Source organism: Stegostoma tigrinum, chromosome 29 (assembly GCF_030684315.1).
Source record: "Stegostoma tigrinum isolate sSteTig4 chromosome 29, sSteTig4.hap1, whole genome shotgun sequence".
Classification (NCBI taxonomy): domain Eukaryota; kingdom Metazoa; phylum Chordata; class Chondrichthyes; order Orectolobiformes; family Stegostomatidae; genus Stegostoma; species Stegostoma tigrinum.
Genome location: NC_081382.1, coordinates 41,786,092 through 41,809,660, shown reverse-complemented (window position 1 = coordinate 41,809,660; position 23,569 = coordinate 41,786,092). Strand labels below are relative to the sequence as shown.

Below are 23,569 nucleotides of genomic sequence, written 5' to 3'. Positions count from 1 at the left end.
ACTAGTATGATATGTCTAGCACAGTCGATTATATTTGCTTGGTTGTTAGATGTTTCAGCGATTGGACCTGTTGAGTACTACTTCTACTAATATCATTATAATTTCAACATCACACTGGTGTGAATAAGCAGCAGTGAAGAAGGTTCCATGGGTCTGGGCAGTCTTCTGGTAGTTTCTCCAAATAGTCTTGGTATGAATAAATGAAAAACTTACCTTGATATTGCAAATGACTTTCATGACTTCAGGCTGTGCCCAAGTGCTTCACAACCAATATTATTGAACTGTAGCCATTTTTACAATTTAAGAAACATGACAGCCAATCTGCACCCAGCAAACTCCCTCAGGCGCAATGAGAATGATATAAATTATTTTGTTTTTAGTGATGTTGATCCAAGGTTAGGACACTCGGATTAACACCTTTACTTTTCTTTGAAGAGTGGCATGACGATCTTTGCAGCCTCAAACAGCACAGATGAGGGCTTAGTTTAACATCTCATCCAAAGGACAGAATCTCTGACAGTGCAGCAGTCCCATTTTACTGAACTGAAGTGTTAGCTTAGATTTTGGAATTTTTACGTGGAACCTGAGCCCACACTCTTCATTGAGTGGCAAAAGTGCCACTCACTGAGGCATGGCTGACACTGTTTAATTTACATAGACACCAAAGACAAGCATCACATGGTTTCCAATTCACATACACTTTTCACCATGATTCACACATCAGAGCCTTGGTTGACTGCCACCTTCGCACTACCGGACTGATTCCTGCCATGGTAGGTTTGTCGTATGAGAAATTGGGTCAACTGGGCCTGGACTGACTGGAGTTTGAAAAAGTCAGTTGAAATCTCAGAAACAAATTTCTGACAGGCCGACAGACCGGTTGCAGGGATGATCTTTCCACTGGTCGGGGGGGTCCAGAACAAGGGATCACAATTTCAGGATAGGGGATAGGCCATCTCAGACTACTACGAGGAGCAATTTCTTTATTCAGAGGATGATGAACCTTTTGGAATTCTCCACCACAGAAGGCTGTAGAGGCAATGTCACCGAACATATTTAAGAAAGAAATATAAAAGATATGGGGAGAAGCCAGGGCTATGGCATTGAGATACAGAATCATCCATGATTGTGTTGAATGGCAAAACAGACTCAATGGGCTGAAAGACCTATTCAGACCTCTATTTTCAATGTATCTATCCTGCCTAAAGTCAGGGTGGTCAGGATAGGATGAAGACTGTTTGTAGGTCTGTAATGCAGTTATAATCTATGTTTACCCTGTTATGAAAACTCCATAACGTACAATTCATTATTATTGCCTTTTGCGACCTAACAATATTCCAGTTACATTTAACAAAATAGGAACAGTTAAAATTCTTAATGCTTTTTATTAAATACTACTTACATCAGCCAGATACAGATCTGTAGCCTGGCTACCCCTCTAACCTCTAAGACCCTGCCAAGATTCATTTGAAGAAATTCCATTTCACAAACTCCTGTGAGGAAGGAACATTTAAGACCAAAAAAAAGGGTTCTCAAATACATCCTGTCGGATTCTGATGCACTTGCGCTCCCTCAAAACAATAAATTCATCTCCACTTGCTACTGTGAAGTGAAACGGGTACATCTTCAGCAAACATGCCAAAATAATTTACAAAAAGGGAAGTAAAAGAGAAACACAAATTGGGGAAGACATCTTAAGTCTATTAAACACATCAGATCTTCAACTTCTGTATAACCTGTCAAATGACTGTGATGCAGACAAAACAGAAATCAATCCACCGTCCATCTAGCACTGTGTGTATTGTACTTGGTGGTCAGTCATTTCCTGTTGACTTTTCATACCTCGACAACTGTGTGTTTCTCTCTGTCGCAGCCAGAATTTACAAACAGCCGCAAATGTAATGACATCTTCCTCAGTAATTTTACAGCAAATAACATCAGGATGACTCCAGGTGGGCTTTTATAAAAGAGCGCAAGATTTACACTGCACCTTGCAGCTCTCTGGGGACATTCCAAAGCTCTTTACAGCCAAAATACTTTCGAAATGTAGTCACTTTTGTAACACAGGAAATGGGACAGCTATGACTGCCAATGGCGGATTTGTAAAAAAGTTAGAAGTAGGTGAGCACGCATATATTGAATGTAGTCATTGTAACATTGGAAATGCTACAGTCAATTTACTCACAAGTTCTCACATTACAGCATTGTGAAGATGACCAGAGTAATATATCCTCAGTGTTTCTATTGTCTGAGGAAAAATGCTGGCCAGGAACACAAACAACTCTCTTATTCATAAATTATTATTTTAGAAGTAACGCTTCAACAGAATTGAGAGATGATCATTTAAATCAAATCCTAACAAAAAGGGAAGGGGGAAAATGGATATTCTATTATTCACATTTAAGCGTGTTTCCTTCTTGTTTTGCTCCGGTTCCAATGCTGCTCATTTTTATCAATTCAGATTTAGCTTTTTTTTTTAAAACCTGAATCATTAATAATATCTGATATGTCTGTGGAATTTGCTGTGCCTGACCAGCGGGTCTTGTATTTCTTTGACATATGTAGTTTTTACCAATGCTTTTCACCTCAATTCTCACAGACACCGCACTGCTTAATTGATAATGTTTTCTGCTTTTATTATTTCTACAAGTCTTTATTTAAGTTGCCTTTTCAGTTTCATTTACACTTTGCAGCATTGGTGCTAAGTAGTTTTGCCCTGTCATCAATGTGAAATCCTATAAATCCACTAAGACACTGCAACTGGAGTTTGAAGTAAAGCAGAAGAAGATTCCACTCACCAATTTCTGCTCTGGTATCAGGCCGACCCCTGGTTCTAGGTTCAAGCAATATTTAAACTCTAAATGTAACATTGTATTAAATGTTTCTGTTACAGTTGAAGCATATCATTGATTAACTGAGGATGAGTGTTAGGTGGTTGCAGTTCTTAAAGCATAGTTTCTTCTGTCCACACATCTCACAGCACTCTGTTAAAAATCAGGTCCTATCACCCATCTGGAACTGTTAACAGCAGTAAAATGCAACTGGAATTTCATGATTTTCTCAGTGGTTACTGCAGCAATTTACTGCTTGACTGTTCTGGATATTTTTCTCCATTCGTTTATACCATGCCTTGATCTTGGTGTTTTCCATCATGTCATCAAATGCCTTCAAACCTTCCATTACTCGAAGTACACCATAGACCGCCTGTGAAGGTGAAAAAGCAAAAGAGAGAGAGAGAGAGAGGATATTACAAACTACAGACTTACAGAATTGAGACATTATGTGATGAGGAAACCTTAACAGACTGGGACACTTTTCTGTATAAAACTACAGGGTGAACGCGTTACAAGTCTTTAAGATTATGAGAGAGTTTGACAGGGTAGATGTTTCCATTGCAGGTGTAGGGTTCTTAAGGATAGTTATTGATAAATCCAAAAAGGTAATTCAAGAGAAACTTCTTTATCCATTGAGTGATTGAAATTTGGAACCCTCTATCACAAAGCTGATACAATGATACATTTGAGGGAAAGTCGTAAAAGCACGAAGGTGGGGAAAGAATGGAAAGGTATGTTGTTAGCTAGAAGTGGAGTCGGAAGAATCTCGGGTGGAGTACAGATACTGGTATGGACCATTTGCGCCAAACAGCCGCTTTCTCTGTCACAAGTAGAAACGTCTTCGCTACATCTATCGTTCTGTCATGTTAAAAACCTCCATTTGATCATGTCAGCCTTTGTCCTTCTAGACCAAAAAAACCCCAGCCTGTTCAATGTTTCCTGCTCATAATAACCCCTCAGTTTTGGTTACAATATAAATCTCAAAAGGAACCTACAATCGTTGCAAACTCTTACCAGGTCAGCAAGGTTGGGCAACTCTCCACCCATGAATGGCCTGTGCTTGCCCACGGCAGCCACCCACTGATCAACTGCCTTGTACAGATCCTGCCGGACGTCATCGTGAAGGTGATGTCTGAAAAGAAACAAGGACAACCATTCAGCATATCCCCTTGAGCTACAGCACTGGAGGTCCGAAAGAAGTGACGGGTTCAGACAGCCCCTGAAGATGGCACGCCTGCTCCCAGCAGCAAGAACGAAAGACCGGAGCCGCATGGCATTTCCCATTCACTTACGCTTCCCTTTCATTTAAAGCTCAGATAATCTGGTTTGCTGTGAAATTTCTCTCAAGCCCAAATGAGGTAACATGGAGGCCAGTGGCTGAGTCAATGGGATGCGTTTTCTGACCAGAAAATGGTTCCAGAGTGAGGGTGAAGATAGCAAGGGAGACTCAAACTTTACTTTGGGGCTGGAAAAGGGAGAAAGGTTGGCCAATGCTCAATAAGCAATCGAAGTTGATCACACGTCTGGGACCAAGTCTGCCTATATAAAAGAGGGGCCAAGCATCTCCAGTTTCAAGTTAGTCAGTGATTTCAAAGCGAAAAGTCAGCTCACTGAACTTTAACTGCTTGCCACCAGCTTCTCCTAAAAAGGTGGAGTTAAAGTCCTTCAAAGACATTGCAAACTACCAGAATGACACACCAACTGCAAATGAACTTCTGTTCTTTTTAAATTATTTATGAACATACAAAGTTAGAAACAGGATTTGCAATTCAACCCCTCGAGTCTGCTCCACCATTTGGTAGATCATGGCCAATCGGATTGTGGCTTCAGCTCTATTCTCCTTCTACTTCCTTCTTGGTTAAATTGCTTGCATAAATTAATCAAGGGGGATAAAACGGACCCACTTCAAAATCTTAGCTGCCTGCCCTCACAACCCAAGAGTTCAGAGGTACCAGCATGGTCAGGGGAGTCATGGAATCTCACAGTGCAACTGCAGGCCATTCAGTGCCAGTCTTGGTTTTCCAAAAGAGATAGCCAATTAAATCCGTATTCCCTTCTCTTTCCCCACAGTGCTGTACTTTTCTCCAGTTCAAGTATTTGTCCAATTCCCTTTTTAAAAGTCACTACTGAATCTACTCCCCACCCCCACATCCACCCGCCCACCACCCTCGGAAGGCGGTGCGATCCAGATCATAACAACGTGTTGTGTAAGGAACATCGTCATCTCCCCGCTGCCAATTATCTTAAAATCTCTGTTCTGATTATTGTCCAAATGTTACAAGAAACCATGTGACTTTACCAAAAGCTTCCACGAATGTAAATGTCTGTCCTAAGGAGAACAATCTCAACTTCTCCATTATCTCCCAGTAACCGAAATCCCTCACGCCTACTACCATTCTAGTAAATCTGTTCTGGCCCATATCCATGCCTTCGATACGCTTCTGACCAGTCCTCGTGGGCAGCGTCCTATGTGTCTCCCACCCCGTACCTAGACTTACGGAAAAATCATGCAGAATTAAATACACGAACCTAGATTTAAGCCTCTTGCTGACAAAAAACATGGCTGCTGCTCCAAAATACTTGGCGAAAAATCCTTCAAAAGGTCCGAATTTTCCCTCCCGCACAATGTAGTCAAAAGAATCCAGGGCTTCTCCAGGCGTGCGGTAGACATTGGGTGAAATGAGATGAACCAGCCAGTCATCTACCCATTTGCGCCATTTCATTTCCTCCCTGGATGTTAAAGAAAAAAAAACTCCGGGCAAATCAGATTGATAAAGAATATCTTACACTTGTAATCAAAAGTCGGCTAATTGAATACGAAATGGGCCATGACGTAGACGGCTAATACACCGACTGTATCTAGGCAATGAACCTACAGTGTATTTACTCTTCTGGTAACAATAACTTAAAATGACAAGAACTTGCATTTAAACAGGACCTCCATCTGTAGTAAAAATGTCATTAACTGCTTCACGCGAGTTTTTTTTTGCATACAGCCACATGGAGAAACATCAGAACAGATGAATAACTGTTTGGTCAAACAGGGAACATCATTAAGATGGGGATGGGAGGGAATTCCAGAGCCCAAGGTCTCAGCAGCTGAGGACACTGTGATCAATGGTGGAGCAATTAAAATCAAGACTGTGCTAGAGGCCAGAACTCAGAGGAGTACAGATACCTTGCAGGGCTGTAGAGCTGGAGGGGCTCACAGGGATTTGGGCAAGGACAGAATGACATTAAAAAAGTACGGTAAGAACTTTTAAAATCGAAGTATTGTTTAACCAGGTGCCAATGTAGGTCAGTTAGTGTAGGGGCCCGCTAGGGCAAAATGATCTAATGCGAGTTAGGAAATGGGTAGCAAACGTTTTGAATAAGAACAAATATTCAGAGGGAGGTTTGGCTACAATAGCATCTGGATTATTGAGACGCGAGATAACAAAGGTATATTGGCAGATCTATATCACTGACCAGGATTGGACAAGAGGGAAGACATTTCAAAAGTCCGGCCAAATTAGAACAGGCTGTATGATCTGATTTTATTTGTGATTAAAAAAATTGATATTAAGTACATGAGATAACAAGGTGTTGAGCTGGATGAACACAGCAGGCCAAGCAGCATCAGAAGAGCAGGAAGGCTGACGTTTCGGGCCTAGACCCTTCTTCAGAAATGAAGAAATTTCTGAAGAAGGGTTTAGGCCCGAAAGGTCAGCTTTCCTGGTCTTCTGATGCTGCTTGGCCTGCTGTGTTCATCCAGCCTCACACCTTGTTATCTCGGATTCCCCAGCATCGGCAGTTCCAACTATCTCTCATATTAAGTACATTGCAGGTTTACATACTTCCTGGCCTCCTTGGTGGGATAGAATTGATTTTCATCCTGTTCCTCCAGCATCACCCAATACTTGTTGTTATATTCAACCACCTCCTTCCCCTTCTCATTTTTGGATTTCATCTCTGGATAGTACGATATCACCCGAGTTAGGTTTCTGTGCCTGAAATTTTTAAGAAGTAGCAAGTAAACCATACAGGGAGACGAACCGTTGCGTTATATAAAACTGTGGAATAATTACAGCACAAAAGACACATGTCTGTGAGACAGCTCTCTACAAAAGCAAATCAGTCCCACTGCCCTAAGTTCTTTCCATGAGCTTAAGCTTTCATCAGGTGCTTATTCAATTCCCTTTTGAAAGCCTTCCTATCATCACATTTGCCTGGGATAGTGGTGGATGTAGGTCCAGTGACAACATTCAGAAGATATTTGGACAGGTGCACTAACAGCAGGGGTTTAGAGGGATGTGGGCCAAAGGCAGTCAAATGGGACTAGTTTAGTTTGGGAAAACTGGTCAGCATGGAGAAGTTGGACCAAAGAGTATATTTCTCTGCTGTGTGGCTCTCTGACTCTATAATTAAGCCACGATCATCCACTGCATCCACCACACACACTGGTGGTGAGCTCCAGATCTCAACCACATGCTGTGTAAAATTCACGTCAACCCCATATCTTTTACCTACCACATTAAGTTGGGGTCTTTTGGCTTTTGATAACTCCGCTATAAGAAAGTTTCTCTGTCTGCTGTCTAGAGTCCTCACGATTTCGAACATTTCTATCAGATTTCCTCTCCACCTTCTCTCCTCCAAGGAAAGCAACCCTTTTAGCTTTTCCAAGTTATCCTTTTAACTGAAGTCCCTCAGCCCTGGAAAAGTTTCTTTTCTATTTCTTTTTCTGCATCTCTCCAAGGCATTAATGTTCTTCCTGCAGCTGTTGCCATCAGCTTGCCACAGATTCAAGGATGACACTGACACATGGTTGTAAGTTACTGCTCTGGGTCTGTATGTGATCCCCAACCCCTATACCTTCTGGCACAAGTGATCCCATACATAGCAGAAACTGGAGAAAGTACTTCCAGAATTGGATACAATACTCCAGAGCCAAACCAGTGTTTATGAAAAATTCACTATTCCCTGCTTTATTTCTTAAAATTCTGTCTCAATTTATAAAGCTCAGTATCTGGTTTGCCTTTTTAGCCACTTTTTTCTCCAACTGCCCTGCCAAAACCAAAATCTGCGGATGCTAGAAATCAGAAGCCCAAACAGAAATTGCTGGAAAAGCTCGGCAGGTTTGGCAGCATCTGTGGAGAGAAATCAGAGTTCCATGTTGGGTCCAGTGACCCTTCCGCAGAATTACCACCTTCAATGATTTGTACACAAATCCCCCAGGTCTCTCTGTTCCTGCAGTCCATTCAGAAATAGCCCCTTTATATTCTAATGCCTCTCCTCATTCTTCCTACCAAAACATATCAATTGGCACTTCTCTGAGCTCTCTACACCAGCCTGTCTCCTTCTTGAAGTTTCATACTATCTTTCTCACAGTTTGCAATACTTCCAACTTCTGGTTTTGTAAATTGCTGCTCACAAACATGCAAACAGTTCTAGTATTTAAAATGACAACGCTTTCAAAGAGCGATATCAAAGTTTTCACATTGCTGATGCACACATCGCACAGTAATCGCACATCCACCCAGTCCATGAGCAGTGTGTACCACGAAAGCGAGGGGGGAGGGGGTGTAAAAGGAAGAGGTGAATTGGAGTAGGCCAACTTCTTCCAGAGAAGTGGTGAGGCAATTCCCTAGGGACTTCAGATCACTCCATGCCTTCTCCCAACAGTGGGCTCACACATTGACGTAGGCACAAGGACCCAGGGCTTCAGCTCTGTTGAGTTAGTTTTTGTTTGGTGCTGTACGTATGAAATTGACGAAGCCAGTGCAAGACTATGGAATTTTAAGTACAAATTGCATCCAGCACAACTTAGATATACACAATCTTTTACATTAGAAAGCAATTTGTTCAAAGCTAATTCACACTCTCAAAACTAGCCATACCTTCACTTTAAATGAATTAATCACCAATAAGGAGTGTTTATTTTATTCACTCATATGACGTGGGCATTACTGGCTGGCAGCTTTTATTGCTTGTCCCTAGCTGCCCTTGAACTGAGTGGTTTGCTAGACCACATCAGACAGCAACTAAGAGTCAACCAGATTGCTGTGGGTCTGGATTCATATGTAAGCCAGACCAGGTGAGGATGGCAATTTCCTTCCCCGAAGGGCAGTAGTGAACCAGAAGGGTTTTTATGACAAGCGACAATGGTTTCATGGTTAGCAGTAGAGTCCTAATTCCAGTTTTTGTTTTAAGCTGAATTCAAATTCCACCATTTGCCATTCGAACCCAGCACATTGGCTGAGATTCTGGATAAAGAGTCTAGAGACAACACCACTAGGCTGTATTGATTGCAACAAGGTCAGCCAGGTGGATCGCAAACGACAAATTCCGTGGTCGGACCAGATTAACAGCACATATCGGTATATCCTGGCTGACAGATATAAACAGGAGTGTCAGAGGTTCTGGTCACTCAGACCTGGCTCTGAGGAAACTGGATCAGTGTCAAAGACTCTCAGCATGTAAATAAAGGGTGACTTAGTGATATGATACCAGGCTCTGTGGACCTTGTTTAAAGGCCATTGCCTAGCACTCTGTTTTTGTTTCAAATTTCTATCATCTTTAGTACCGTGTTTATTTTCATTTGCTTGTTATACTGGGTTCCAGAAGGTATTGTATGAACAGAATGAGCTGCCAGAGGAAGTAATGATTACAACACTTATAAAGGCATCTGGATGAATACAAAGGGTATACAGGGATATGGGCCAAATGCTGGCAAATGGGACTAAATTGATTTAGGATATCTGTTTGGACTGAAGAGTCTGTTTCTATGCTGTACATCTCTATGACTCTGTCTTCAAATCATTTCTTGGAAAATTAAAAATTATATTCAAAAGCTTTAAGAAAATTTGCCAGTAGCATATCTGTGCTGAAAGGATTTGGTTTAAGTTATGCGATCTTTCTTTCTGAAGGTCTATAAACAAATACATTAGCATAAATTATTATCACTAATTAAAGTTAATCATTTATGCTAATTGCACTTGTATATAGGGTCTACAGAAATGTTGTAGAAATTGAGCTGATTACTTTTGGCACAAACACACTCTTGTATCCTAACAAGTTTTTAAAGCTTTTGAATATAATTTTAATTTACAAATCAACCGATTTCTGTACCCCAGTATAACTAATAAACAAAATAAATGCAAAAGAACTCCAGATTCTGGAAATATGAAACAAAATCAAAGCATGCTGGAGAAACACAGCAGATCTGGCAGCATCCATAGAGAGAAAACAGAGTTAACTTTGAGTCCATGTCAGAACTGAAGATAGGTGGGGAAGGGTGGAGTTTATGCTAATGACAGGATGGGGTTGGGGAGGGTAGAGATTAGAGTACATGAAAACAGTCTTTCTGGACACCACACATGAGTAGGGTGCCAATCAGCTCAAGAAAGGCAAGAAGGGAGAAAAATAAATCATACAATTTCCAAGAGTTATTACATGGTGCTACAGGCCAAACCTAGGTTACTATGCCAGCCTTGGAATCGATAGATCTGCATGGGTCACAAAATAATACACTTCAGCACCACAGACCGACTTGATATAATTCCTACTTTTGCAAAGAGAAAGGAAGTCCTCAGAATCTTCAGGGGTTTTCAGAACCAGTGGAGAAAAATCTTAGGAAATGGACCAAAAAAGGAGAAGCAGTATTTATAATATTGCGAGTGTGAGGGATAGAATAGGTTGTAACATGTTTTAAGCACGTGAAGGAGATTGCAGCAAAAACAGAAGAGCCGTGTGTGAGTGAGAGAGGAAAACAGATTGGATGCAGGTCTCTCAGTTACTAAAGGAGGGTGTCAAAAGGAGTGCGTGCGCATTCATGTTTGTGTTTGTAAGCCATCGAGTGTTCAAGCATGTGAAAGTGTGTGTGTTGGTGTAATAGGTTTAAATGTTGCACCAGCAACCCTCAACAGCTGGAACACAGCAGGAAGTTAAAATTAATGTTCCTGGAAAAGTCAACAGTGATTTTTGGGCTTCAACACTGGTGGTGGGGGAATGGGATTCGGCAGGGTGGAATAAATAACAAGTAAAAATATCAGCTGCATAATTGGACAATAAAAGGAGATCAAGCAAAAGACTGCAAATTTAGAAATAAAATTAATTGGCAGTGGGGAAAACTGGGGAATTCTTTTGACAAATGTAAAAGGCAAAACTATAAAAGGTCTGATTCTAAAAAAATCTAAATTTCACAGGGCAAAATCTTTAAGAAATAAAATATCTAAGTGATTAGCAGTAGTCACGTCCAAATTACCTTGAAAGTAAATATGTCTTTACAGCACTGATGATAACTGAGGAATCATTGATTTGCTGAAAATAAAAGAAAATTAAATCAGTTAAAAACTATTTATCTTTCATTTAAATTTATCATCAAATCCTACATCTTTACTTCAGTAACTCATTTCATTTACTTCCCAAAAAAAAATGCTGAAATTGACCAGAAATTCAACAAAGAGACGTGGGGAAATCAAGGTGAAGTGGAAGTGACGATGGAGGGGGAAGAGAAGAGACAGGAAGAATAGAGAGACAGAAGGAGGGGGTGGAGAAGGCAGCGAGAGAAACACATTGATAATACAAAAGTGTATCTAGCAAATATCCAAGAATGTTCTTAAATTTCAGTGTATTTACTTCACTTAAGATTGTGGGAGTGGCAGCTTTTTGTACAAAGCAAGGTTCCATACTGACGGTTGGGAATGACTCGGAAAAATATGCTACACTAAGAGTTTCACATGATCTTAAATGACACTTGAACCATGGCAGTAGCTGATGATTTAAAATTCTAAGTGGGAAGTCAGCACCTGGTGCAATATAGCACTCCATCTTCACTGCACTCAAGTGTCATTCAAAATTATATGGTTTTAGTCTTCATCCTGAAAGGGATCAAATGGATTTCCATAGCCTGAAGTCGCCATCTAACTTTTTTTGCAAAACTTTAACTTCCCAGTTGGTGTCACTAATATGAAAATTGGAAACACTTCCCAACTTATGTCACTACCAAAGAAATTAAAAAAACAAAATATTATAGTGGCAAAAAGGATCAGGGAGAGGACAACTTTTTATTTACACAACGTGCTGTCATGATCTGGAATGCTCTTGTCTGAATGGCTGGCAGAAGCAAATTCAAGAGTAACTTTCAAAAGGGAACTGCATATGTCACTTAAAAAAGAACAATATGCAGTGTATGGGGAAGAAGCAGGGGAATGTGACCAGTTGGATATAAAATGATAGCTGAATGAACAGACATGATGGCTGAATGGTTTCCTCAGATCCTTATATTTCTATGAAATGAAGTTCAGTTGAGCAGGTGTGCATGGATATTATTAACATAGCCATCAGATATGGTGGTGTAACAGCTTAAGGATGAGATACATAACTCAAAAGCTGTGAATATTAGCACAGACAGATTTGTATTTTTGCAGCTCAGGATGTCGCCAAAACACTTTGTAAGCGATGAGGTATTTTTGAAGCATTATCACTATTGTAATGTAGGAAACACAGCAAGATTCGATCATAAAAATGAGCTAATGATTGGCTATCTTCTTTCAGGCATGTTGATTAAAGGATAAATATTGAAGCAGGGCTCTAGAAAAACCTCTCCTCGGTCTTCTTCAAATAGTATCTTGAGATCTTTCAATGGCTGCACCTAAGAGGGCAGACAGTGCCTTTCATTAAATAGCTCATCTAAAAGATACCAACTCAGATGACACAGGTCTCACAGAACTGTAACAGCAGAATCACTTTAGATTGTTCAACTCAAATCTACAAGGTGGAACTTGGATTCTCAATCTTCTAACTCAGAAGAAAGAGGGCTACTCTGTGAAAACTGTGACCAGTTCGCAAACCGAGTTCAGATCATCACTAAGACCAAAGCTACAATATTGTTTTAAAGGCAAATTAAATTACCTGCCATCCCCATCAAGTTCTGGCTTACATGTTCCTCTTGTCCCAATGACAATGAATAGCACTCATTGGAAACGACCCCCACCTCCCAACAACTGATGGCAGACCATTGCATCCAAAAAAATGAAAACACATCATTGAATATTAACTCATGCTGTGACAATACTGTGGCTTTCAGAGGTGTATTTTGCCTGTTTTTTCAAATAAAGAAAGATTGAGACAGACATGTCAAGTAGTCTTCTCCAAAGCCAATAAAATAAACAGCATGTGAGGCCTTGGTTTCTTTTTTAAGCAAGTTGGAACAATAGAAGCAGCCTGGGTGGGTGGTGGTCAAGTTCCCACAGAAGCAAGGTTTTTTTTTAGCCTTCAGTTGCTGGGGTCTCGAAGTTGAATATGGAAGCTCTTATTCCTCCCTCTGTTACAGCTAAAAACTGGGGTTCTCTCCCTGTTGCAAGAATTTTACATGTGGCAATTTTATTGAATTTGTCTTTGCTAAGGGCGTGTTTATGGATGTTACTATATTGGAACACCTAATTAGTATGGTTTATAACATATATATTATTTTGTTTAGTATCTCGAAAGAGTTTCAGTTAAACTAATTGTTTCTTTTTATTTTTGTCTGCATTTTAATTATAGTGCACGAATACAATGTGTTTTGTTTCCAACCTGGTAGTTTGACCAAAGTACATTCAGAACACAACATCTCACACTTACCTTTAGAACAGGAAAAAGTCAGGGTCTCAACTATCTTCTTAATAAATTTTCAGGGGGTTTGATCTGGTCCATAACAATGCTCTAAATTTATTTTTGTGCAAACTCACCACTTTCTCTCCATCATCCCCGATTAAAATCGGAACCTTTCGGTAGTTGGAAAATTTGATCTCCTTGCGCAAGACCGGGTTGACTTCTACAATCTCATAGGGCAGCGAGTGGAAATCAAGGAACGCTCGAACTTTGCTGCAGAATGGACAAGTCTTATACTGGTATAGAGTGAGTGAGAGGCCAGAACTGGGCTCCTGCTGCAAACAAACACACCAAGAGAAAGGGTTTCAGTCACAGCAGGAGAGCTGAACCTCATCATCAACCCTAACCCAACCAACCATCTTTAAACAATATCACTAACACTGAGGATCCAGTTACCACCCCAATGCTGATCATGGGAGATGACCAGGTATCTCATTATACAGCTGTGATGACACTTCATGTTATGAATGGCACTGCATAAATACAGGTATAACTTTCTTTTAGAGTTCCAGTTGAGTGAACCCTCCCACTTTTGCTTTTTTAACGACTGGCCCAAGCAGCACGGTGTTTGTTTAGGAGTGTATCTGACCAGGGTGAAACATAGAAAAGGGCACAGAAATAGGCCATTTGGCCCTTTGAGCCTGCTCCATCATTCACCATGATCATGATCATGGCCGATCATTCAACTCAATAGCCTGTTTCCACTCCTCCCCCGACCATATCCTTTGATCCCTATAGCCCCCTATTGCTACATCCAACTCCTTCTTGAAAACATTCAATGTTTTGGCCTTGACTGCTTTCTGTAGCAACAAATTCCATAAGCTCACCACTCTCTGGGTGAAGACAATTCTCCTTATTTAAGTACTAAATGGCCTACTCTGTGTCCTTAGGCCCTGGACTCAGCTGTCATCAGGAGATGGCCAATTCTCTATCTATGGAAATTTCCTACCTCCAGCACCATAGGTTCCTATCTTATTAAGTAGTCTAATGTGTCGGGCTTTATAAAATCCCTCTGAAAATTCAAATATTATCCATCTGGTGCTTCCTGTCCTGCTTATTACATCTTCAAAAAAAAATCTACTAAACTTGTCAGGTATGATTTCCTCTTCATGAAGTCATGTAGACGCTGATCATATTACATGTTTCTAAATGCTCTGCTCTTATATCCTAAAAGGCTTTATAATAAGCCTTTAGTATGTATCCAATACAGATGTTAAGCTAATTGGCGTATTATTACGGTTTTCTGTCTCTTCCCCTTTTTAAAAGAAAGCCGCGACATTGATGGGGTTTTCTAGTCCCCTTGAAATTTCCAGAATCTAAGGATTCCTGGAAGTTTACAACCAGTCCACTATCATTGTATCATTTTAATATCCTGATTGGATTTATTGTAGTCACATGTGTCTGTGTGTGTTAGCGTGTGTGTGTCTGAGCTTCTGTATCTTCTGCCTGATGGAAGGGAGTATTACTGGGGTTGGAGGGGGCTTTGATGATGTTGGCAGCCTTTCCACAGCAACGAGAAGGGTAGATGGAATCCATGGACAAGAAGTTGGATTTTGTGATGGTTTGGGCTGCGTACACAACTTTCTGTAGTTTCTTACAATCCTGGGCAGAGCAGTTGCAGTACCAGGCCATTATACACCCAGCTAGAATGTTTTCTATGGTGCATCTCTAAAAGTTGTTGAGGGTCTTTATGGACATGCCAAATTTCCTAAGTCACCTGAGGAAGAAGAAGCATTGTTATGCCTTCTTGAACACTGCATCTCTGTGTGTGGGCCGGGACAGATTGTTGGTGGATTGTCACTCCTAGGAAGCTGACGCTCTCAACTCTCTCCCCCTCAGCTCCATTGATGTAGATAGGGGCCTGTCCTCCTCCCTTCCTCCTGAAGTCATTGATCACTAGGATACATCCTATGGCTTCCGCATACTTATTAGTCTTCTCTCTTGGAAAAGATGTTGTATTTTTTTCTTATCCGCCTTGATGATTTATTAATTTTAGAATGATTCATAATCTTTTGTTCAGCAATAGATAAAAACATTGTAGTTTCTTGGTGAGTCGATGGAGTTAAGATCCAGATCAGCAATGATCTAATTGAATGGTAGACTGGACTGAAAGGATATCTCCTATTGCTACATTAATGGCATGGTGGCTCAGTGGTTAGCACTGCTAACTCACAGCACCAGGGACCCGGGTTCGATTCCAGCCTTGGGCAACTGTTTGTGAGGAGTTTGTACGTTCTCCCCGTGTCTGCGTGCGTTTCCTCCAGGTGCTCCAGTTTCTTCCCACAGTCCATGCTAAATTGCCCCAGTGTTCAGGGAGGTGTAGATTAGCTGGGTTATAGGGGGAATGGGTCTGGGAGGGAAGCTCTGAGGTTCGGTGTGGACTTGTTGGACCAAAGGGCCTGTTTCCACACTGTAGGGATCCTATGGTACATTCGCTGGGCTACACCACACTGCAGTGTTCAAAATTCACACCACAATATAAAAAGACTTGGGTTTGTTCAGCACTTAGCACACACAGTGGATAACCTTGAATTTGAAGGACTGCATTGCAGGCAAACATAATGTCTTGTTAACACATTATTTACATTACCATCTAAATACAAACAATAAAACTTAAGGTAATACCTTGGCTTTTGGAATCAAAACAGCACATGGCACTGTAAATTTCAAACCTTTAATAACTTCACAGATTGAAAGAATCAGCAATAACTCTTTCTGGAATAAACTGTTGGGAACAGGGCAAGGAATTTTAAATAAACTAAGCCAATTAGCCAGCCCTGGGAAAAGAAAATGATGAAGCTACATAAACAAGCTATTTTAAAATCTGATAACTTGCTGTCTTGTCACAAATGAGCAATTAACATTCCCTACAGAAGAATTTAAGAAGTTAACAGCAGGACAGAATGCATTTCAAACAGACAGTGAATATGACAAAGAACACAGAAGCTACTCCTGATAAGAAAGTCGGCTACAGACTTGGTGACTTCAACAGTGTAATAAATAATGTCACCATGAGCTTAAGACGACAGGAGATCCTACAAGAATTCAACTTTGGGATTCTTTGGTAGCAAAATTTTAGGGAACCTGGGAGTAAATATCACCAATCTGTTCTGGTCCATCCACATTGACTCTACAGTTAGGAAAGCACACCAAAGCCTCTATTTCCTCAGAAGGCTAGGGAAATTCAGCATGTCCACAATGACTTACTAATTTTTAATAGGTGCACCACAGGAAGCATCCTGGTCTGGATACTTGGTATGACAACAACCCTAGCCAAGACCATAAGAAACTGCAGAGAGTTGTGAACACAGCTCAGTCCATCATGAGAATCAGCCTTCCTTCCACTGACTCCATCTACACTTCCCGCTGCCTTGGGAAATCAGCCAGCATCATCAAAGACTGCTCCCACCCCAGTTATCACCTCTTCCATCAGGCAGAAGACACAAAAGTTTGAAACACGTCCCAACAGATTCAAGAACAGCTACTTCCCGCTGTTACCAGACTTATGAACTGACCTCTCATACATTTAGAGTTAATCTTTCTCTGCACCTGTAGCACTATATTCTACTTTCTGTTGTACTTCTGGAAGGTATGATTTATCTTGATGGCACACAAAAGTGTACTTTTCATGCATCTCTATACAAGTGACAATAATAAATCAAGTCAAATTAAATCAACCTAAACTGCACAAGGACTGAACTCTGGCCAATTGCAGAGAAAGACACTGTTGGTTGGAATGGTAGTTAAATTCCACCATGATTTGGGTATTGGCTATGTTGAGTTATCAGGCTTAATTTGCTTACTTGACGGGTCTTATTTTGGTTGGCACATGCAACAAAGCTTCATCGTTTCAGTATTTGTTTGTGAGATTTCATAATACATAGCCAAATTAAAGTCAGCTTATGGCAGTTTACAGGCACCAAGAGGAAGAACATTAACATCTTCGAGGGGGCTTCCAATGTGAACAAGTTTGAAATCCACTATTATACATGAAACTGAAAATTATATCATAGCGCCAACAACAGCATATATGTAACATTTTAAAAATGTGAATTTTCTTCCAACTTCATTTGTCAACATAAACGGTTCCCTAGCATTTAATACAAAGAAGTTGATGGAAAAGCTCAGCAGGGTCTGGAGAGAAATCGGAGTTCATGTTTCGGGGTCCAGTGACCTTTCCTCAGAACCGGACCAGAGTCAGTCACCTCTGATTTCTCTGCACAGATGCTGCCAGAGCTGCTGAGCTTCTCCAACAACTTCCGTTTTAGTTTCTGATTTACAGCTTCCCCAGTTCTTTCGGTTTTGACTCGCATTTAGGCAGGGACGTGTTGCACTTCTGGCCAAAACTGCATTTAAAGCAAATTAATAAAATCCAACTGGTTACAAAGCATGCTACAAGAGAACCCATTGTGTTTAATTAATGCTATACAACAAAAAAAATCGACGCTCATTTTCCCTCCAAACCCCTCCCCAAATAATGTAAGGATTCAGTCTAACTGGTGAGCAGTACAGACTTTTCTATCTGGCTGTAAGTTACTAGCAGCCCCTGAAGTACTCTTTTTGTGCTATAAACTCGCATTTACCTTCGGGTATTGCTGCTGAGCACGGTGCAGCTCTTGCTTCAGGCAGTGCCTGACCGTGTGGTACAATCCCAAGGTCCCACCCAGCACAAATGCAACACTCAGGGCAGTTTTACCAACTTTCAGACCTCCTGGTAACTTCTGCAAACCTCTGCCTTGCCCGTAGAACCTGCTGCCAGGCTGTAGTGCGAGGGCTTGTCCATTGCAAGCCACAAGCCGAGCACAAACTCTCCTCACTCTGATATAGGAAGCTGCCATGTCGACCTTACACAACCAGATTTCCTCCAGATCTTCTTAAAGGTGTACTCCGCTGAATTACTATAGACCGACCCACACACTCCACCTTTCATATACAGCCTTCCGATTTTCACCTAAGGACGTAGTTGTTCATCTTCTACATTATTATTCGAAGCAAATAATAAATTAATGATTCACTTAATTTTGGTTATACGACATAAATTATTGGCTCACTATTAAATCCCTTTTCAGGTCTAAATGTGTAGAGCTGGATGAACACAACAGGCCAAGCAGCATCTCAGGAGCAGGAAGGCTGACATTTTGGGTCAGGGCCCTTCTTCAGAAATCTTTTTTTCTGAAAAGATTCATTGGGTTCAGCTTTCCAGCTCCTAAGATGCTGCTTGGCCTGCTGTGTTCATCCAGCTTCACACCTTGTTATCTCAGATTCTCCAGCATCTGCAGTTCCCACTACCTCAGATCTAAATGTGTTTTCCAAACAACCCAATCTAACATGTGCGTCTTCTAATCTTCTAGTATCATCACCTTGGAAATACTACCTTCTTCTGAGGGACACAATGAATAAAGGCCAAAACAGGCAAATAAAAGAAAACTTGATGAATTAAGTCAAAACTTTATTAGAATGTGCCATCTTACAATAAAAGTCAAATACAACCAGCTTAGTGAACATGCAAAATGGGAAAACTGGGAAGTCATATGGCCTGCTCTGCCACTTGATTGGATCCTCTACCTCAATTCTACTGCCGACTCTATCCCCAAATCCCTTGATGACCAGGCAGCAATGATCCTCAAACATTTTTCAGGTCAAAAGGCATTTTGTTTAAATGACATATTAGTTCTAGATCATTATCTACAAGATATTACTATTTTTAAAAATTCATTCTTTGTGATGTGGACATCACTGGCTAGACCAAGTATTAAATGGCTGTTTCCAGTTGCCTTCTTGAGCCGCTGCAATCCTTCTGCTGTAGGTAGACCCTTAATGCCCTTAGGGAGGGAATTCTAGGATTTTGACCCAGTGACTGTGAAGGAACGGCAATATATTTCCAAGCTAGGATGGTGAGCAGCAAGTTCTTAAGGAAGGTCCCTGGACTTGAAACATTAACTCTGCTTTCTGTCCACAGATACTGTCAGACCTGCTGACTTTCTTAGAAACTTCTGCTTTTGTTTCAAGTTCTGAATCCTGATTACTAACTTAGATCTTTAAATCTTAGCACATGTGATGGGGCTTAACAGTGTCAGCAACTTTGAGAGAAAGGTGGCCAGTATTTTCTTTGGCAATTGAGGTTAAGAAATTGATATATAATAAAGCATATACACCCAGATCAGGCCATTATGGCCCACACATGACAGAGAGTTATGTAATCAAGCACCACACCACAGAGATTTGAATTCAAAATCCAAACCAAAAATTGAGTCTGTCTCCATAGCCCTGCATTTCTCATGGCTAACCCACCTCGGCTGTACGTCCCTGGTCACTATGGGCCAAAATAGCATGGCCATCCACCTAAACAGCGCATCTTTGGACATCTCCACCCTGACCACACCGCTTTCAAAACTTCCTTTTGCTTCCAGAAGTGCAGTCCAGACTAACGTGTGAGGGAGAGAAGACTCGGCTACAGCATAGTTTAAGAGGCATCCGGACAAACACATAAACAAGGCAAGGATATGGACCATGTGCAGGCAGATGGGATTAGTTTTGAGAGGCATCATGGTATTTGAGGCATCGTGGGCCAAAGGGCATGTTTCTGTGCTACAAGGCGTAGAGCTGGATGAACACAGCAGGCCAAGCAGCATCAGAGGAGCAGGAAGGCTGACGTTTCGGGCTGAGACCCTTCTTCAGAAAACTGTTCTATATTCTATGACCCTTGGGTTCAAGACTCGCTCTTGTAGATTTTTATTTTCTCATCAATCTGTTCAGCAGAGTTATATACCTATAGGGGACTTCAACTTTCCAAATACTGACTGGGAACACTACAGTTCGAGTACTATAGATGGGTCAGTTTTTGTCCAGTGTGTGCAGGAGGGCTTCCTGACAGTATGTAGATAGGCCAACAAGGGGCAAAGCCACATTAGATTTGGTACTGGGTAATGAGCCTGGCCAGGTGTTAGATTTGGAAGTAGGTGAGCACTTTGGTGATAGCGATCACAATTCTGTTATGTTTACTTTAGTGATGGAAAGGGATAGGTGTATACCACTAGGCAAGAGTTATAGCTGGGGGAAAGGCAATTACGATGAGATTAGGCAAGATTTAGGGAGCATAGGATGGGGAAGGAAACTGCAGGGGATGGGCACATTAGAAATGTGGAGCTTATTCAAGGAAAAGCTCCTGTGTGTCCTAGATAAGTATGTACCTGTCAGCAGGGAGGAAGCTGTAGAGCGCGGGAGCCGTGGTTTATGAAGGAGGTGGAATCTCTGGTCAAGAGGAAGAAGGCGGCTTATGTTAGGATGAGATGTGAAGGCTCAGTTAGGGCGCTTGAGGGCTACGAGGTAGCCAGGAAAGACCTAAAGAGAGAGCTCAGAAGAGCCAGGAGGAGACATGAGAAGTTGTTGGTGGATAGGATCAGGGTAAACCCTAAGGCTTTCTATAGGTATTTAAGGAATAAAAAAATGACGAAAGTAAGATTAGGCCCAATCAAGGATAGTAGTGGTAAGTTGTGTGTGGAGTCAGAGGAGATAGGGGAAGCACTAAATGAATATTTTTCAATAGTCTTCACTCTAGAAAATGACAATGTTGTCGAGGGAAATACTGAGATACAGGCTACTAGACTAGGTGGGATTGAGGTTCACAAGGAAGAGGTATTAGAAATCCTACAGAGGGTGAAGATAGATAAGTCCCCTGGGCCGGGTGAGATTTATCCTAGGATCCTCTGGGAAGCCAGGGAGGAGATTGCCAAGCCTTTGGCGTTGATCTTTAACTCATCATTGTCTGCAGGAATAGTGCCAGACGATTGGAGGAAAGCAAATGTGGTTCCCCTGTTCAAGAAGGGGAGTAGAGACAACCCTGGTAATTATAGACCAGTGAGCCTTACCTCAGTTGTTGGTAAAGTGTTGGAAAAGGTTATAAGGGATAGGATTTATAATCATCTAGAAAATAATAAATTGATTAGGGATAGTCAGCACGGTTTTGTGAAGGGAAGGTCGTGCCTCACAAACCTTATTGAGTTCTTTGAGAAGGTGACCAAACAGGTAGATGAGAGTAAACCGGTTGATGTGGTGTATATGGATTTCAGCAAGGCGTTCGATAAGGTTCCCCACAGTAGGCTATTGTACAAAATGCGGAGGAATGGAATTGTGGGAGATATAGCAATTTGGATCAGAAATTGGCTTGCTGAAAGAAGACAGAGGGTGGTAGTTGATGAGAAATGTCCATCCTGGAGACCAGTTATTAGTGGTGTCCCGCAAGGTTCGGTGTTGGGTCCACTGCTGTTTGTCATTTTTATAAATGACCTGGATGAGGGCGTAGAAGGATGGGTTAGTAAATTTGCAGACGACACTAAGATCGGTGAAGTTGTCGATAGTGACGAAGGATGTTGTAGGTTGCAGAGAGACATAGATAAGCTGCAGAGCTGGGCTGAGAGGTGGCAAATGGAGTTTAATGCAGACAAGTTTGAGGTGATGCACTTTGGTAGGAGTAACCGGAAGGCAAAGTACTGGGCTAATGGTAAGATTCTTAGCAGTGTAGATGAGCAGAGAGATCTCAGTGTCTGTGTACACAGATCATTGAAAGTTGCCACCCAGGTTGACAGGGCTGTTAAGAAGGCGTACAGTGTTTTAGCTTTTATTAATAGAGGGATCGAGTTCCGGAACCAAGAGGTTATGGTGAAGCTGTACAAAACTCTGGTGCGGCCGCACTTGAAGTATTGCGTACAGTTCTGGTCACCACATTATAAGAAGGATGTGGAAGCTTTGGAAAGGGTGCAGAGGAGATTTACTTGGATGTTGCCTGGTATGGAGGGAAGGTCTTATGAGGAAAGGCTGAGGGACTTGAGGCTGTTTCATTAGAGAGAAGAAGGTTGAGAGGTGACTTAATTGAAACATATAAAATAATCAGAGGGTTAGATAGGGTGGATAGGGAGAGCCTTTTTCCTAGGATGGTGATGGCGAGCACGAGGGGGCTTAGCTTTAAATTGAGGGGTGAAAGATATAGGACAGACGTCAGAGGTAGTTTCTTTACTCAGAGAGTAGTAAGGGAATGGAACGCTTTGCCTGCAACGGTAGTAGATTCGCCAACTTTGGGTACATTTAAGTCGTCATTGGATGAGCATATGGATGTACATGGAATAGTGTAGGTTAGATGGGCTTCAGATCGGTATGACAGGTCAGCACAACATCGAGGGCTGAAGGGCCTGTACTGTGCTGTAATGTTCTAAAATTCTGAGTAAAGTACTGTGAGAGTGCATTGGAGGCACAATACTGTCTTTGAGGTGGGATTTTAAACCAAGGCACAATCAGATAGCCATAAAAGATTCCACGCCACTATTTTGATGAACAATGAAGAAGTTGCATCAGTGATTATGGATGATAGTATAAGGTAAGGTTGGAGGTTAGATAGACCTTAGGTTTAGGGTAAAACTTTGGCACAACCTCGTGGGCCAGAGGGCCTGTGCTGAGCTGTACTGTTCTATGATTAGTTATTAAATAGATGCGTGTTTGAAGACGCTGTGGAAAACACTGAAGTCATGAAAGATACAATATAAATGCAAGAACAAAAACAAAGTTGCTGGAAAAGCTCAGCATCTGTGGAGGAGAAAACAGAGTTAACGTTTCGGGTCCGGTGACCCTTCCTCAGTCACTGGACCCAAAACGTTAACTCTTGTTTTCTCCTCCACAGATGCTGAGCTTTTCCAGCAACTTTGTTTTCGTTACTGATTTACAACATCCGCAGTTCTTTTGGTTTCTATTATTGCAAATGCAGGGACATTTTATATCATCACAAAAATTGAGGCAATTCTAATTCGTTACCTACTGTTTCAGTTTACTCCGTTTTCATGTTTTGCTTTCTGCAAATCAATTTATAATGTTATGATTTACCCCTTTAACTGTGTATAAATCTGTCCACAGATTGCCCAAACGAGCCCTATAATGGAAGGCTTCTTCTGTGCCTGTCATCATTTTATTTTAAAGAAAAAGGATTCAAGTTATACTTAGAATTGAAAACAAAAATTGTCGTGTTTTATCGGGGGTGGGTGTTATAATGGGGAGAGGTGGAGAAGATTGATTAAAGGCATTTCCGGGACACGTGTTATTGGGGCCTTGAACAGCTG

The 23,569-nt window shown here is 41.4% G+C and overlaps 1 protein-coding gene across 3 annotated transcripts; it reads right to left on the bottom strand.

The window, feature by feature from the left end:
• Positions 1–1,365: 1,365 nt before the first annotated feature.
• Positions 1,366–18,333, bottom strand: ptgesl (prostaglandin E synthase 2-like). 3 transcript variants are annotated; one of them, XM_048558828.2, is made up of 7 exons: positions 18,284–18,333; positions 13,544–13,741; positions 11,077–11,132; positions 6,671–6,823; positions 5,364–5,564; positions 3,849–3,966; positions 1,366–3,204 (listed from the first exon to the last, which is right to left on the bottom strand). In XM_048558828.2, exons 1-7 carry the CDS (start codon positions 18,302–18,304, stop codon positions 3,061–3,063), a joined length of 891 nt encoding a protein of 296 aa, XP_048414785.1. In that variant the 5' UTR covers positions 18,305–18,333; the 3' UTR covers positions 1,366–3,060. The 3 variants fall into 3 exon arrangements, with proteins under 3 accessions (XP_048414785.1, XP_048414783.1, XP_048414784.1); XM_048558826.2 differs by having other exon boundaries at positions 18,050–18,325; XM_048558827.2 differs by having other exon boundaries at positions 13,544–13,738; positions 18,050–18,325.
• Positions 18,334–23,569: the final 5,236 nt, after the last annotated feature.